General features: G+C 33.0%; 2 protein-coding genes across 3 annotated transcripts; both read left to right on the plus strand.

Moving 5' to 3' along the window:
* Positions 1 to 531: 531 nt before the first annotated feature.
* Positions 532 to 3,208, plus strand: LOC100782827 (E3 ubiquitin-protein ligase RMA1H1). 2 transcript variants are annotated; one of them, XM_003542704.5, is made up of 2 exons: positions 532 to 683; positions 2,282 to 3,208. In XM_003542704.5, exon 2 carries the CDS (start codon positions 2,337 to 2,339, stop codon positions 3,048 to 3,050), a length of 714 nt encoding a protein of 237 aa, XP_003542752.1. In that variant the 5' UTR covers positions 532 to 683; positions 2,282 to 2,336; the 3' UTR covers positions 3,051 to 3,208. The 2 variants fall into 2 exon arrangements, with proteins under 2 accessions (XP_003542752.1, XP_014621123.1); XM_014765637.3 differs by having other exon boundaries at positions 569 to 680; positions 2,281 to 3,208.
* Positions 3,209 to 6,384: 3,176 nt separating this feature from the next.
* Positions 6,385 to 17,789, plus strand: LOC100791847 (vesicle-fusing ATPase). The gene is made up of 21 exons (XM_003541487.5): positions 6,385 to 6,718; positions 6,920 to 7,015; positions 7,264 to 7,345; positions 7,452 to 7,502; positions 7,939 to 8,109; positions 9,902 to 10,056; positions 10,139 to 10,247; positions 10,987 to 11,086; positions 11,165 to 11,220; positions 11,600 to 11,665; positions 11,771 to 11,853; positions 12,950 to 13,083; positions 13,810 to 14,020; positions 15,053 to 15,184; positions 15,259 to 15,319; positions 15,419 to 15,478; positions 15,725 to 15,783; positions 15,876 to 15,963; positions 16,469 to 16,591; positions 16,886 to 16,951; positions 17,363 to 17,789. The coding sequence occupies exons 1-21, from the start codon at positions 6,534 to 6,536 to the stop codon at positions 17,501 to 17,503; spliced, it is 2,229 nt and encodes a 742-aa protein (XP_003541535.1). The 5' UTR covers positions 6,385 to 6,533; the 3' UTR covers positions 17,504 to 17,789.
* The last annotated feature ends 568 nt before the right edge of the window (positions 17,790 to 18,357 follow it).

An 18,357-nucleotide genomic window follows, 5' to 3' on the forward strand; every position in this document is an offset into this window, starting at 1 on the left:
AGTTGTCCATATTGACTTCTCATATAATTTTTATTGATAAATAGTGTTATTAAAAAAATTCTTATTTTATTGGAATCAAAAAATTATTTAGAAACAAAATTTACAAAATTATACTCTTTTTTTTCTTATTTATAAGATGTAAATTTAAAATGATGCTTGTTATTTTTATAAGATCCAATATATAATGCTCTTATATTAATTATTTTTAGACTAGAAATATATTTCATTGAAAGAAAAGAGAGAAACAAACAAGTAGAAAAAAAAATTAAGAGTATTAATTATAAAAATAATTTTAAAAAATTCAATAATTTTAAGATAAATTTATTATTATTAATTAAATTAACCACTTTATTTAATATTAATTAATTAGATAATTAAATCTTCCATAAGCAGAAAGGAAGTAGTATAATTCTTTGAAAAAAAGAACTAATTTTTTACAGTAAGAAAAAAAAAATTATTAGGTCATAATAGGTCACCTATTTACGATGTTAACACTATTTATTTTGCTGTAACTGTGGGTAAAAAACAAAAACTATATAAACAACCAAGGCTGAAACGAAACACGCGCTCTACATCAATTCTCCCTTCATAATAAACCCACTGATCGCTTCTCTTTCCTCTTCTCTCTCTCAGTAGAAAGCCTACAACCTTCTTTTATCTGCGTTTCCTCTCTCTCTCTCTCGGTATGTCTTTTTAGATCTCTTATACAATTTTACATTTAATATTAAAATATTTTTTATTAATCTATTAATATCAAGAATCGAATTGATCTTTCTTTCTTTTTTTTCTTAACATCACCAATCTTATATCTCCTTAACATTGAAATGTTGGTTCCTTGCTAACAAATGCATGGGAATAATCAATCTTATGTATTATTACGTGCCAATTTTTCTGGATTTGTGAGCAGTTTCCCAATTTGTTGGATCTGTTTTTATTTTATTTATTTATTATTGTTGTTTACATGGATCGCAATGCGATTTCTCTCGCTGGGTTTCTTCAATTCTTCTTCAGTACTCTTGGTTCCTAGTTCCAGCAATATTATTACTACTATACTAGGGTTTATGAAACGTTATTTATTATTTAATATGGATGCTGATGATGCGAACGTTTTAGGTTTAGGGATTGATGTTTCACCTAACTCTGATTGTCTACTGAGTCATGACACTGACCTGCCCTGCCATACACAGAGATGAAATGATATATAAGTATATGATTTTTTTTTGGGTGTGATCCTTTTTACTCTTTTTCTTTCTCTGGATGCCTATGACTCCATGAGCATGTTTGATTTTATTATTGTTAACTGACAAAAAGTAATTTTTGCTAACGGATCAATATTATTGTTATTGTTTTTATATAGGATTTTTTTTACAGAGTAGGATATTTTTTTATTTAAAATTACAAAAATATATTTGCGAATTCCAATGCATAAAATGGGAAGCAAAAATTTATTGCCTTAGAAATAATAGTAATTTTGAGGGTTTCCAACTTTAATCCAAACATACAAATTACAGCATGTATGGGATTTGCTATTATGCTTTTTTATTATTGGGTTTTATTTGGTACTCGGTCATGGATTGAGATTGAGGTGGAGATAACTCATTTTGGATCTGGTTTTATACCGTTTATTATGGATAATTAATTGCATTAGATTTCGGGAGTGACTAATTCTTAATAATTGAAGTCATATGGTGCTCTCTATGCTCTGTTTGTGGTTTGCCTTTTCTTGCTTTATCAGGCAACTGGAATGGTGGACTCCCAATTTATTTATACTTTAATTTAATGTCCTGTTCTTTGTTTCTTGAGTGCTAATTAACGTCCACCTATTTTGAGCTGGATTTGGAATTTGGGGTGGACAGAGAGACAAAAAAGAGAGGAGAATTTTAACAAGTATTTTGATAGAAAAGAAAGAGAGAAATGAAAAGATAATGAAGGTAGAAGTGAGTAGCTATGAACTTAGAGAGTGATAAACTTACATCCTTGAAAATGTAGAGAGAGATGAAAAGAGAGGGGGAAATTATTAAATATTATAAGTGATGTAATGAAAAATGAAAAAAAGAAAAAATTTATATAAAAAAAGATAAAAGAAAAAGTGAATATATATATTGAATATTTTGTTTTTGTGTTTAAATTGGCAGTGAGATCCAAAAATCAAAATGTCCTAATTTATCTTGTTTTACTGCATTTCCAATCAAGCATTATAAGAACATAATGAACCTTGAAATTTCTTTTGATTCTGTGTATTAAATTGGTTTGGGGATCAATCGATCTCTTGTGTACTCAGATCAGTGCTAGACAAGGACTGGTAACCAAAAATTCCAAGAAGGGTACATTAATTCATGGCCTTTGAGGAGCACTATGTTTCTCAGGAATTGAAAACCATCCCCAGCTCCATGACAGTGACAGAAAATTTGGATGGGTGTTTTGATTGCAACATCTGCTTAGATTTTGCACATGAACCAGTGGTCACCCTTTGTGGCCACCTATACTGCTGGCCCTGCATCTACAAGTGGCTCCATGTCCAAAGTGCTTCTCTTGCACCAGATGAGCACCCACAATGCCCTGTTTGCAAAGATGACATATGCCACACCACAATGGTTCCTCTCTATGGCCGTGGCCAGGGCATAGCTCATAGTGACCATGATGGAAAGGCATCATCCTATAGAGGCAGTTGTATACCACCAAGACCACCTGCTTTGGGTGCTCAATCGCTCATTGCAACATCATCTCAAAGTGTTCCATATCGCAACACTTATCAAAATCAGCATTTATACCAAGAAGAGGATGCATCATCATCACAAATGCTGAACCCTGGTGCCACCATTTTGGCACCAGGGTTCCCCCACCTTGTGTTTGGGATGTTTGGAGAGATGTTTTATACCAGAGTCTTTGGGAACTCGGAAAATTTATACACCCACCCAAATTCTTATCACCTGGGGGAAAGTAATAATAGTCCCAGGTTGAGAAGGCAAGAGATGCAAGCAAACAAATCATTGAACAGAATTTCAATTTTTCTGTTTTGTTGTTTCCTTCTGTGTCTAATCGTTTTCTGAGCAAGAAATTGGATTATTATTCTCTATTGCCCTGTTGTATAATTTTAAAGAAACACGGGTGTTAGCTTGAGAATGAGATAGATTGAGCAATTGTATGTAGGGTAAAAGAACTGGTGTTCTTCATCATTTACTATAATATATTTGAGCTCGATTTTTCAGATGGCCACTCTTTATGACTATCGAGATGTTGTGTTGTATTGTACTGGACCCTATTCTATGTCATGCTACAGTTTTAAAAAAACAAACTTGGTACCTGTAAGACCCACTTATGATTACAATTTCACTTGCCTAGTTCAAAATTTTGAGCTCTTGTTGCTTGAAGAGAGCATATCAATCCGACCAATTAAGATGATTGAACATGGACTTAGACAATTGGTCTGTTTAATTTGTAGAAATCAAATGTCCCATGGTCGTGGAGACTTTTAAAACTTTGTAGTTGCTGTTAAAATCGCAGTTGCAAACGGTTTTCTAAAGCTTTGGTCTCTTAGATTGAGTTATAAACTTTTCCTTCGAAAATATTAAGGGCTTGGAAGAGGAGGAACGATTTTTCAACTCTTACTCAATCAAAAATGTTCGAGCATTCACAAGGTTTACTCATAAGTGGTGAAATTGTTTGGATAAGGTACCTGCAGTATAATAGTATGCTTATAGTATTATAGCAGGTTGATCCAATCTAAGAAATAAATAATTGCATGGGACTTGTAATGGATAAGATTTGCCTCTTGAAGCAATGAGTTGTCCAGGGTCCATAATTATAAACCAACAAACGTCACAAGTTCTGCTTTTTGGGGGAAAAAGCTGCATAAGAACAACTTTACAAGAATAATATTAAAAAAATCTCGTTTTCCACAATGAACAAGATGAAAAGATTTTTTTATGTCCAGCTTTAAGCTTTCTAGTGGTTGTGTTGTGGTGGTCCATTTGGATTTTGGATTTTGGATGTTTAAGTTCCAATAAGTTCACTTCGCTCAGCTGGCAAGGGGACATTTACTAGTAATGCCTTGCACAATTTTTTTCTTCTTTCCATTGGAGTCTTAATTTTTGGATATACAAACGGTCAAAATATCTTATCGACAACCCTCATTTTTTATTATCTCTTTCTTCTTGTCTGATATTTTTTTGTTAGGATTAAAATATGGTGAGAAAGTTTTTGGGTTTAACGAGTACTTATAATATCTCATTTTAAGAAGACGGATGGAAATTTGAACATGTGACTTGTTTAACTCTTTGATGATAAATAGTTAATTTACCTTATTAGCTACTCTTTACCATTAATTGGTTGGCCTTCACACTAATTTTAGTTATTGAGCTAAATTGACCTTTGAGGTATTTTGATCGCATTTTTTGCATTTACCATAATCGGAGCTATATGTTTGGTTTTTATATTCATTATAATTAGGAAAAGAAATCTACAACTTTTGTGAAAAGAAACGTGGGCTAGTTTGGATGTTTAAAATGGGCCTTGAACTCAAATCAAATGTTAGAGAGCTTTGTTAGTGGCACCTCCTTTATCGCTAACTATGTTACGTGTTTTAGTTTTTTTTTCTTTCCTTACAAAAACACCTCTCATGAAAACACTTTTTCACAGGTGAAGACACAAGACGAAAATGTATTTCTATTTTGTGTTCGGTGTGAGCTTTTAATACAAAAGGAAAACACATTTTCGTCTTGTTTTATTTAACGATACATAACAAAAACTCATTCTCATTTTATATTCGAAATGAATACCCCCAAATGCATAAGGAAAATGCATTTTCATCTTGTATTACTTCCCAATGCAAAATCAGAAAAGAGAAAAGCTTATGCTTTTTGGGTAAAAGTTCTTAGGAGCCAGGCAAATCTTGATACACTCCAAAGCTCATGCTTTTGGAGTGTAAAGGGTCATTCAAAATAAGTTGCATTGGATAAAGAAAGGTAAGCAGTGGCTTAATGCCAATGATAGACAAGTGAGATTTTGGAAAGGTAATTGGTTACGATTAAGCATTATTCTTATGGAACATGTTATTTAACAAATGAGTAATGATAGATGAATCATCATTTATTTTAAACATCCTATTAATATTTCTTTTTTTATTTTTATTTTCCTATTAGATCATAAACTCTATCATACTTCATACCTATATTATTTCCCTCTAAGTGTTGAATAGATTTTTGGTGTTCATTAACATTTTCCTTAACAAACCCCTCACATTCCATTGGATTAGTTGGTTGTCGAGTTTGTTAATAATGATGGTCAATGAGATTTAACACTTATAAGTTATAACCCCTTATAGTTATATTTGTCCCACTGAGAGACACGTTAGGGAATGCTAGATTTGTGTGGCCTTTTAACCTTTGATGAAAGATTCTCTATAAGGATGGCTTATAACTTGATCTCTTCTCCTTCCTTGCTTGAGAAACAACCAAAACCTGTGGAAGAGGGTTTAGAAAAGCAACCTCCATCTCCACTAAAAGGGTTTCACGTAGGATCTTCCAATGAGGACTTTCTACTAAAATAGCATGTGCAATTCATATGCATGGCTTTAACTTCCGCTTAGAGATGGACTAAATGTAACACAGACGAGTTTGTCCACGAAAATGACACAAGTGCAACATATGCAATGGATCATAGGTTTTCAAAGGAATATATAGATCTAAAATAACTTGATGGCATAACTGTATGGGTATTCTTCACAGGCGAATGAAACATAAACAACTATTTATTTAAAATATTTTATTAATATTTTTCATTTTTTTATCTTTATCTTTTTATTACATTATCAACTTTATCATATTTATATATATTTTTTCTTTAAATGGTGGATAATATTATGATCATCCAATTATAAATCATCATTTATATAATTTTTAAGATAATTATTATGAAAATCAACAAACTTATCATATATAATAAATTATAATTAAATAATAACTATATAAAATTATTTTTACATTATGTCTATAATCTTTTTTTTCTTTCTCAAAATCAAATGATCAATTATATTATAATATTTCACAATTTGACAAGATAATAATGGATTTGATAATATAATAAGAAACAACAACAAATTCTTATCCTACTAAATAAGCTCTAACATGTTTGATCTCTATATTTTCCTTTTCCTAAAGTGTCTCTTATGTCTTTTTTTTATATGTCTAAATCATTTTAATTAATTTTTTTTCATCTCTTCTTTAAAGATATAGTATAGGTTTGGATTCAAATTAAAAATGTTGTATGTATATATTTTAATACAAATTCAACGAATAAAAACAAGGATATGCTCCTTCAAAGAATTACATTTTATTTCAAACATACACATTCTATTTTTTATTTATTAATTGTATGATCACATCCATCTTTGACAATAAGGAGGGATGGAAGAAAATTCATTGCTTAAGTCTTAAGTTGTTTTTTTATGGCCAGGCCAAGAAACAGAGAAACATAGAGGCCATTTTCATTTCAGTCTCCGGCGCCATTGCTATTGTGGAAAAACAAGAACAAAAATGTTCGGCTTATCGTCTTCGTCTTCCTCTGCGTCCAACATGAGAGTGACCAACACGCCTGCCAGCGACCTCGCCCTCACCAACCTCGCCTTCTGTTCCCCCTCCGATCTCCGCAATTTCGCCGTCCCCGGTCACAACAACCTCTACCTCGCCGCCGTCGCCGATTCCTTCGTCTTATCTCTCTCATATCCTTCATCGCCTCCTTTTTCTCTTCAATCTATGTTTCATTTCCTTTTTAATTGAATGAATTATGTTGCTGTAGTAGCGTAGAATTACTTACTTGTTAGTTTGTTCTCATTAATTAATTATATATATGCCAATGCCGAATAGTGGAAATTATTGCGTGGATTGATGATTGATTTTTTGTGGCCTTAACTGAGAGATACTGCTCATGACAACATAGGCAGCGGCCAGATTGCGTTGAATGTCGTTCAACGCCGGTGTGTCAAAGTTTCTTCCGGCGATTCCGTGCAAGTGAGCCGGTTAGTTTGTTTTAATTTGTGTTTTTCTGTATAGAGTATTGATTTCTCCTTTTTTTTTTTTTCTGATCGGCAAAATTTTAGTTTGTTAGTTATGTTAGAGAAATGTTGGTTAGAGGATTCGAACCTATGACTTCTCTCCCCTCCATTCTCCCTTTACCCTTCCCCAACCACTGGGCCAACCTTATATATCCTCTTTTTGTTATTTTCGAATGATTTGATTTGATTTGTTTTTCTTCTTGTTGCTCAAGATTTGTGCCCCCTGAAGACTTCAACCTCGCACTGCTAACTCTTGATTTGGAATTTGTTAAAAAGGGGAGTAAGAGTGAACAGGTATGCTGATTTGAAAAAGTGCTCATTGTGTTGTGTTGTCATCAATTTGTTGCTCATTATGGTGGTTTGGCATTAAAACTGTTGTTGCTGTTGCTTTGTCTTGTAGATTGATGCTGTTCTACTGGCTAAGCAACTTCGGAAGAGATTTATGAACCAGGTAGGGTCTTTTACTTGGTTAATAGTGTTGGTTTTTTAGTTATCATTGATTGGTTGTTTTTTGACTATTAAACATGCTTGTTGTCTTTACTGATTATAGCACTAGAGCACACAATGTTGTGTGGTTGCTAGATGTTAATAATACTAACTGCAGAGTTTTATTTCAAAATCTTCTTGTCTAGATTGATCACTGCTGGACAACAGAAAATAAAATGTTATCTGGTTGGCTATTACTTTTGTTATTATTTGCATAATCATGTGTCGTAACATTTCTATTATCTCACTATTTCCATGACTTATCAAATTATTTTCTAATTCTCAGGAAGCTTAGGAATATTTTTTATCCTGAGTCTCCCTATTAGCTCTTTCATGTTCATTCCTTTCATTTGATGTACTATATTCCCCATCAATTTTTAATCGGTATTATTTTAATGCAGGTTATGACTGTGGGGCAGAAAGTATTATTTGAGTATCATGGAAATAATTATAGCTTTACTGTCAGTAATGCTGCTGTTGAGGGCCAAGAAAAGTCTAATTCTCTTGAAAGAGGGATGATTTCAGATGATACATACATTGTTTTTGAAACATCACGTGATAGTGGAATTAAGGTGAGTTTCCCATTTTGCTTTTGACATCTATCTACCTTGTTTTTGGTCAGTTTTTTCTTGATACATTCTCAATGCTTACATAGCTTAACTATCCTTTGATGCTTAACTAGTTTACAAGCCAGTAAAAAAGGTAACAAACATTAACTTCAAAAGTGAATCACAACGATGGAACAAAAAATTCAAATACGCTGCATTTAAATTACTTACACTAAGCTAATTACATACCTTAAATTCTAACCTTGAGTAAGTTTCAAGATCTTGGCTTCCCAAGATCAAAATGCAGAATCAGCAACGTAGTGGTGCCATTGCCATACAAAGACACTATGTTGGAAAGCCGCTTTAATAGTGGTCACCCCTAGCCCGCTTTAGTTGCGGCCTTTATGGGGGCTGCCTTAATTGCAGCCTTGACGGTGGATGTTTGGGTGACACATAAATTAATGCTATAAAACTCAATGCTCATTCACTTCTAGGAAACTACAGAAAAAATTGTCTGATTCCACTTTTAAGTAAGCCACTAATAGAGTCTTGTATCTAGACAAAATCATTACAGACAAAAAAAAGCAGGGCAGCCTGACACCTTTTTTGATATGTGAACCTACATAGATTGCTTTGATATTATCATCTCTGACTGTAGTAAATAAACCTCGTAATTGTGTGTGCAGTCTAAATTCCCAAACTTACAGATATAACCAGAGAAGCGTCTGATGGGATATGAAATCCTAGCTCTTTCTTCTTGCACCACTACGGTTTGACAGCAAAACCACTTAACTTTTAAGCAAGACATAATTTTTGTGAAATGAAACTTTTCAAGTGGCAAGCGAATTCAAGAAAATTTAAAGACATTTGTAGGAACAGTTAAAAAGTATGATGGATGGATTTGATATGACTAACAAAATATGACATTCTATGCTAATAATTAACACTGATCTTGTCCACAGCCAAGAGGAGTATCATTTTCTGATTCTACTTTCTAGGAGAAAATGAGGAAAAATTATAAGAGAGAATTGATGGAGAGTGGTCTCTGGGAGCTGTTATGTGACTAATTCTGAACCTATAAACAGGATCTGGTAAGTATAGAAGCTGTTACCAATAGTTAGAAATGCAATCTCTAACAGCCTAACTAACCTATTCTGGTGTAAAAAAATGCAAATAATACAATTCAGGTTTCAGAAACACCATTTTTTTTCCTGCCCACAATTCTGAGGGCAAGTGAGGGAAGACAGAATTCTCATATTGGCTTCTGCCTTCTGGTTTATGAAAGTAAATTCTAAGAATAGGAATAGCTATGACGCAAACAGATAGTGATAGAGTAGGAAGCAGAAAGGTTCCTCCCCCCTATACACGTCTCAAGCCTATCAAAGCTCACTCCAGTCTGCATCATTTTTATAGATGCCTCACCCCTATAGAACTGAGAACCACAACGAATTTAGCAGCCAAGGAGTTTTGACACCACAAAGTTATCAGCTTATCTACAATAAAATTGTAAAATCTATGCAGATGCACATATTTCTGTGTCGTATAGTTAAATAGATTTCACTGATTGGGATTTGGTGAATGTTCAGCTAATCTTGATGTTAATATTGACATAATTTTTTTTAATATCTTCTGTATGTCATTTAGAAAGCTAAATCCAGTTACTTAATATCAGTTATTATTTTATATACTCCATGTAAGATAATACCAAATACATTGTTAAGTAAATGACAATGACATTGTATGAAAACTTTTGATTGTACTCTACTGATTGCAATTATCCTTACATATATTTACTGGTTTATGTTGTGATTTGCAGATTGTCAATCAACGTGAGGGTGCCACTAGCAACATTTTCAAGCAGAAAGAATTTAACCTTCAGTCGCTAGGTATTGGTGGCCTGAGTGCAGAATTTGCAGATATATTTCGAAGAGCTTTCGCCTCTCGTGTTTTCCCTCCCCATGTGACATCTAAGTAATACATTGGATACGGTGGTTCATTTAATTTGTTGTTTTTATAGTATATCATGTTCTTACTTGAAAGCCTGAGGTTTCAGATTAGGAATCAAGCATGTGAAGGGCATGCTTCTTTATGGGCCACCTGGAACTGGAAAGACACTTATGGCACGTCAAATTGGAAAAATTTTGAATGGGAAGGAACCAAAGGTTTGGAAATTACTCCTTATTCTTGTATGATAAATTTGAACAAGTACATCTATATGATATTATCATGTATGAATCAGCAATAGTTAGTAGAGATAAGATAATTGTAATTTCTCATTTAATTAATATCATTTAGTCGTCAAGGGGTTTAGCTCAATTGGTTGAGCAAGGTGCGTGAGTTATTGTAAACCCCTTGACACTATCATCGATTCCCATGGATAATTTTTTTTAATATCATTTAGTCTCCTAATTATTGATAATAGTGGGCTAATAATTGGCCAGGAATATGCTTTTGTTTTCACTGTTTGTTACTTTATAGATCTACTATCTTCTTTTTACTTAAATTTTACATCATGATTGTTTTCATGTGTTATCAAAGAAATCATTCATATGTTTTTGATAATGAATTTGTGCTTGATTTGACAGTATTGAATTTGAATCTCATTGCTTGTAGTCCACTCTTCTCTATTTTTATGAATGTGATACTGTGACTTGTGTGAGTTTTATTGGGGCGGGCATAACTTTCTTACATATTATCAATTCTCATGCTGCATTTATGCCTTCTATACTTATTAGATTTTTTTGACATTTTTTACTTTTTGTCCTGTTTCAGATTCTTTAAATAATTGACATGCTTGAATAGCTTCAAATTTGATATATGAAAAGTGTGTGCCTTCTGTAGGTTGGTAGTTGGTAATTATCTTTTGTGGTCTTTATTTTTCTTTTCTATGACTTGTACTAGATTGTAAATGGTCCTGAAGTTTTGAGCAAATTTGTTGGTGAAACTGAAAAGAATGTGAGAGACCTTTTTGCTGATGCTGAACAAGATCAGAGGACCCGAGGTGATGGATATATACCCATTACATATTCCTTAAGTTGAAATTTCATATAATTCACTTTTATTATTCACTGTTTTCCAGGGGATGAAAGTGATTTGCATGTTATAATCTTCGATGAAATTGATGCTATTTGCAAGGTATGAGGTTTTTCAACTTCAGAACAATATCGACCATCAATTGTGTTACTATTGTCAATTTGTTGGTTACAGTTTATCAGCAACAATTGAGTTTTCCTTAACTGGTGGAATCTTTATATTTTAGCTGTAGCTTAAACTTTATTGGTCACAGATCAATAATAGTTTTTAAGTTCATTTTGTTTTGATGTACTTAACTAGTGGAAAATTTTTGTACATCTGGGCTTATATGAGGAAGTGCATAAGTATGATTAAAGGGGAACATGATGACATTTAAATCTGGGGGCTGCATGTAGTTTTTGAGTAATCATGAGCATTGAATAGTGATTGAATTGATTGGTTCTATTTAATCACTTTATGTTCCTCTTCATGTATTGTGCAGTCAAGAGGTTCAACTCGAGATGGTACTGGAGTTCATGATAGCATTGTAAATCAGCTTCTTACTAAGGTTAGTAAATGTGTAGAATATTTTTTTTTTTTGATAAAAAAGGAGACAATGTTCCTACAGTAGTCATATCAGTTAACCTATAAAGACTATTTGTTTGATTTGCAGATAGATGGTGTGGAGTCACTAAATAATGTTTTACTTATTGGAATGACTAACAGAAAGGACATGCTTGATGAAGCTCTCTTAAGGTCTCTATATTTTTTTCCCCTGTTCTAGATCTTTGAATATACTTTCCATGGAAAATATAAATGTTGACAGTCAACAATATATATTATAGTTGTCATCCAATCTACTGCCACTCTGATGGCTTGTTATAGAATTTGGAGAGTTTGAGGAAAATTGATTGGTTATTTAGTTTACACATGTATGTATTTATTTTATTTACAATATTAATTGGAAGAGGAATAATGTCCTAAATTAAAGCTTATCTGCATTAATAAACTTTGGGCCAGTATTAGCTAATATTGCTCTTGGTACGTGTGATTAATTCAAGTTTCACATTGGCTAGAGATAAGACAAAGATAGAATATATAAGTGGGAGACAACCCTCACTCTATGGGCTAACTTTTAGAATTGAGTTAGGTCCAAACTCGCATTTTAGATGGTATCAGAGCCTATCTTAGATCTATTAACAGGCTACCCGCCATGTTATCAGCGCACCATACCCAAAAGTGCTGCTGGGCATGAGGAGATGTATTGAGAAAAACCTCGGTCCCACATTGATTAAAGATAAGGTCAAGATAGATTATATAATTGAGGTGCAACCCTCAAGTTGAAGTATGTATGTCATGTACTAAGCTTCTTATAAATAAAGTCAACCTGAGGCCAAGTGATTCAATAGATATATCAGCTAACTAGTTGTTGGAGTTGACGAATTTAGTAATGATCTTGCCTTGAAAAAAGAAACTTTGACAAAAATATAGTCAATCACTTTGTGTTCAGTCCTTTCATGAAAGATTGGGTTAGAAGCAATAAGTTAGTGCTGTTGGATTGTCACAAATCAGTTTCATTTCCTTAATGTCTCACAACTTGAGCTGTTAAAGCAATTGCTTTAACCCCAAGTTCATTGGTTGCTGCTTCCATAGCATGATACTTGGCCTTTGTATTGATCTAGCAACTCTGTTCTATTTCTAGCAACTGTGTCATTAATGGCCAAAAGTACTACCTATTCATGTGCTCAAATTCTATTGCTTAATCCTGACACCTTTAATTGATTTGTGTAGTAGCTATCTGCATAAGTGGTGCTTATCTTTTAGTCATTTATCATCTACTTGTGTCATGTAGACCAGGGAGGTTGGAAGTCCAGGTTGAGATAAGCCTTCCTGACGAAAATGGTCGATTGCAAATTCTTCAAATTCATACTAACAAAATGAAAGAGAATTCTTTTCTAGCTGCTGATGTGAACCTTCAAGAGCTTGGTATGTGTTATGTGATGCCTAGTCTTGTCTTACATATGTATAAATTTACTTTTTTGATGAAATGAAATTATGAAAGTAATAAAAAGTAGCATATTATGCTTCTTATTTGCATTAGCAAAAATATTTCTTTATTAGTGGACATTATTCATGATCTATCATAAGCTCTTTTATTTGATAGTTTTATCATATGAAATTTGAAGGGGGAGTCTGGCAAACTAATACTAGTTCACATCTGTTCTAGTTCCAAGCAGTTTATAAAGTTGTGTAAATTGTACCTTTAAATTGGTTTTGAAATCACATAAGCTCGGACAAACTGAACACAGCAGTAACACAGACCTTGACATTGTATTTGTATATTGAGATTCAACATCCATTCTTATCCTTTGTGATGATACCATTCTTTGATCCGTAATTGGACAGTGGACAAATTATGGTCCTATTTGATAATTAGCCAACACACTTTTGGTTAATGGGTTCAGTTTGTAACATGATGATATGATTAAGGGTTGAATGCAGGCATAAGATACTAAGAAAGTTATTATTCATAATCAGTTATTTTGATATCATGCCAATGTAGATAAAGCATAATCTGCAAAATACCGATGGCAAGATTATCTTTTCATTTTATCAAAAATTGGAAAAATAAAATTATCTGAATCACATGGATTGAACTATGAAGTTCATGGGATGTTTTACTTTGGGTTTGCTTTTTCTTCTCTTCTGCAGCTGCTCGAACGAAAAACTACAGTGGTGCAGAACTTGAAGGTGTTGTGAAAAGTGCTGTCTCATATGCTTTAAATAGACAATTGAGTCTAGAGGATCTCACTAAGCCAGTGGAGGAAGAGAACATTAAGGTTACAATGGATGACTTTTTGAATGCACTCCATGAAGTTACTTCTGCATTTGGAGCTTCAACTGATGATCTTGAAAGATGCAGGTACTACTTTTAGTCACAAGGATTAAGAGTTATCGGATTCTTAGGAACTCAGAACTTAGAGAAGATAGAAAATGAAAGAGGTTCTTATTAACCAGCTTTAACAGTAGCTTTCACTTGTGTATTTATAGAGTCAGCTGTCACAACTAATCTAATTAATACTAATTACCTGAGACTGCAGTTGAATAACTGCATTTATTTACAATACTATACACCCCCCCCCCCCCCACCCCCCCCGGCTCAAGCACATTGGCTTGGTGGTGAAGGCATCAGCCCATTGATCCAGAGCAGTTACATATCGATAAACAAGGTGCTTGGCCAGAACTTTCTCTCGGACAAAAAACAGATCAATTTCCACATGCTTTCTTCTTGCATAAAGAACAGGCATGGGCAACATGATTATATCAAAAGGACTATGCATCCTCTTACCCAACTAAAATAAAATGAAGCATCACAAATATGAAATATTATTGTATGCAACTTCTCATTATTTGAATGTGAAACACGGGTACGTTTAGAAAAGTTTATTTACAATGTATTTGGACTTATCGTATGATACAAGCACTTGTGTAAGTGTTTGGGAGAGCTTATGAAAAAAATGTCCAAAAGTTGTTTTAAGCTTATTTCAGTAAACTCTCCCCAGGATAGCTTATGAAAACAACTTACAACTTATATGAAATCAATTTAACCCTATTTGTTCTTTGATTATAAAAACAACTTGTACATAAGTGTTTACATGATAAGTACTTATTTAAGTGCTTAATTAAGCTATTTACCCAAACAGACCAGTAAACTGATGCTAGAAAGGTGTTGGCGAGTTTCTTTCAGACGGAGTTTGTGGAGGTCCCTTGGATAGTTTATCACAAATATTCTTGCAACTTCCATGTTTTATAATGTTTTACTTCTTTTCATAAGTAGTTATTTAGATTTATGATGAATGTAGCAAAATTGAAATCTAAGTCTATCTGGAAGTATTGTGGAAACTGGCAAATTTGCTGTGTTACTGATAACATTTTTATGTTATTTGGTTTATAGACTCCATGGCATTGTGGAGTGTGGTGATCGACATAAGCACATTTATCAAAGAACAATGCTACTTGTGGAGCAAGTTAAAGTGAGTAAAGGAAGCCCACTTGTCACTTGTCTCCTTGAAGGTTCCCGTGGAAGGTATGTCGTGTATGGATTTTCATCTTAATTTGACCTTTATAATAGATTGTTTCTAACTTACTTTGTTGTCATAGTGGTAAAACTGCACTTTCAGCTACTGTTGGTGTTGACAGTGACTTCCCATATGTCAAGATAGTAAGTACTCTTCTTATCTTGTATATTACTCTAGTGATGTGCATTGCTTTTGACTTTATAATTATGGCCACATGTAATTCATCTTCTGAATTTGGTTAGGTTTCAGCTGAATCAATGATTGGTCTACATGAGAGCACCAAATGTGCACAGATTATTAAGGTTTGTCATAATGATTTTTTTTAGCCTTTCTTTTGAATCTACTGAGCACTGAGTGTATATAGTTTCTGAAGACTCTGTTACTGAGCTTACTAGTGAGGTTTTACTGAGTCAGAAGTCAAGTGCATGCTTTAGACTTTCAATTATCTTTAGTCCATTAACAATTACATTAATATAATAGTCTTTTCTGTATCTCCCTAGCTAGCTGACTGTATCATATAAATTCTAAGGTCTAATGGTTTCTGATAGGTTTTTGAGGATGCATACAAATCACCATTGAGTGTCATCATTCTTGATGACATTGAGAGGTAAGATTTGTGATTTTTATTTGATCATTCTTTCCAGTAATTCCTCCTCAATGAATAATATTAATTGTTTGTTTCATTGTTCATTGATCCAGATTATTGGAGTATGTGCCCATTGGTTCTCGATTTTCAAACTTTATTTCTCAGACACTACTGGTGCTGCTTAAACGGCTTCCTCCAAAGGTTTGTGTCCATCCTTGTTCTTTCAGTTCCTTTCTGTAGCATATCTGTTATAAGTTCACAAGCAGAGTTGACAGGAATAGATATGGATTCAGTGGGTGGGTGAAGATATACTGCCATGCTATTTTACTGTGCCAGTAGGCTAACCAAAATCTATCATTTGATTTCCAAAATGTCAAATGAAAATTTTGATAATAATATTTTACACCTTAATGTAATATAAAGGCGCCTGATCTCCTTGCTGTCAAATTGCTCGTGCCTCCAGATTGAATTCAAATTATTTGTGTTAAGAAGAGAACTAGGTTTTCAATCTTCAACAATGTTTTAATGTTTGTATTTTTTTCTGCAATTTATGCTAGCTGTATGCTTCTTATAACTGTTGAGAGTTCATCTCCACATGGTCAATATCACCAATGAAAAGTTTGAAATGTTAGGTATAAATAGTTTGTGTTGATGATGCTACCTAAATCTTACTGTGACTAATGTGCATTTCTACTCATGTTGACAGGGGAAAAAACTCATGGTTATTGGCACAACAAGTGAACTAGATTTCTTGGAATCAATTGGATTTTGTGATACCTTCTCTGTTACTTACCATATTCCTACATTGAACACAAAGGATGCAAAGAAGGTAAACATATTCGTTCTTTACATAGTGGTATTATCTGGCTTATGGGCTAATTGCATGCTATTGAGTATTAACTTTTGTCTTATGAATGTTGCCTGTTATTTTTCATGCTTTTTGTTCTCTTGATAACAAATCAGTTGTTTCATCTGATGATGAAATTTAAGTGATTGTATCACTTGTTAACGTCAAATGTACAGTTAGTTTGTTTCTTGAGATTATATGCTAAATTGTGACTCTTGTAAACATTGCAGTTCAAAATAAATGTTAAGCTTCTCCTTTTCTTTTTTGAAATCACAGGTCCTAGAACAATTGAACGTGTTTTCTGATGAAGATATTGATTCTGCTGCAGAGGCATTGAATGATGTACGTATAATTGCTCCTTTATGTCCTTCATTCTTTTAATTGTCGTGTTAGTTTTGCCTGATTTGTAAAGCAAGGGAACTCCAATAATTTTGTTTGGAAGGGAACCACCTTTTTTTGTTAATTTGTGCTTGTCCCGTGTTCCAATTACAGATTACTAGTAGAATAGCGGTTGGTCTTTTGACTGATAATATTTCTCCAGTTATGGATGAGGTTTTTTTTTTTTTAACTTTCGTCCATCTCTTTCAAAATGAAGGTGCCTAATTTAGTTACAGTCAGGGAATTAAATTGTTAGGTTACTATTAATTTAATTTGCACTATTTTTTCTATTGGAAAGCAGTAAGAACATTGATTGCATGATGTTATTGGTACTTATTCTGACTGTGTTATTCTGTGTTCAATTTTCATTTTCAGATGCCTATCAGAAAGCTATACATGTTGATTGAGATGGCAGCGCAAGGGGAGCAAGGTGGATCTGCAGAAGCCATCTTTTCTGGCAAAGAGAAGATTAATATCGCTCATTTCTATGATTGCCTCCAGGATGTTGTTAGATAATAAGTTGTCGTGTTAAGCGCTTTCTCAGTTAGAGTGCATATAATCCTTATTGAGTTGAAATCTCATTTTTTTTTTACAACAATTCATTCCTACATTGCTTGTTACTGTTCAGTTGCAGAGTTTGTGTGTTGCTTGGTTGTGCTGATAGTAATTTTTAGAGGAGACGGGTTTCATAGTTTCTTGTTTTTATCTTTAGGGTTATTACTTAGTTGGAATTGTGCTGCTCTCAAACTGTAATGACCTTTATTGGGGATTCATCATTATCCAAACGTCTTATATTGAGGTATCTGGTACCCCTTTCTTTAAAGCTGGAATTTTTTTTCTTCTTTTAGAAGTCTCTAAATTTATTCTTTTCATTTTCATAAAATGATATCTACTCACTCTTTGTGCGAGCACACTTGTAAAATTTTATTTGAAAAATCTTATATCATCCCATGTTTAGAAATTTGAAATGGAAAATAACTTCGAATTATATTTACAACATGAATTTGTGTTGTATTTCAATAGATTTTGTTTAGACTTGCATTTGATGCAATTTTATGAAGAAAAAAAAAAGAACTTTAATAAATTTATATATTAAAAAAGTTTAGGAATTCACGGCGATATATATAACTTATAAGTACTGTATTAGCTTTTACAAGTAATAAACATATGTATTTAAATTACTTTTTATTATAAAATTTATACTGAAATGTTATCATGGTGAGAATAATTAATCTTAACTCTTTGTCAAATAAGTCTCTTTAATTTTAAGATAGTAACAATTATTTCTTTAGAGGTAGTATTAACAAGAGCAAAATTCTAATAAAAATAAAATAATTGATTGAATACAACCAAATTAGGTAGAATTGGAC

The sequence above is a fragment of the Glycine max genome, chromosome 13 (genome assembly GCF_000004515.6).
Source record: "Glycine max cultivar Williams 82 chromosome 13, Glycine_max_v4.0, whole genome shotgun sequence".
NCBI lineage: Eukaryota > Viridiplantae > Streptophyta > Magnoliopsida > Fabales > Fabaceae > Glycine > Glycine max.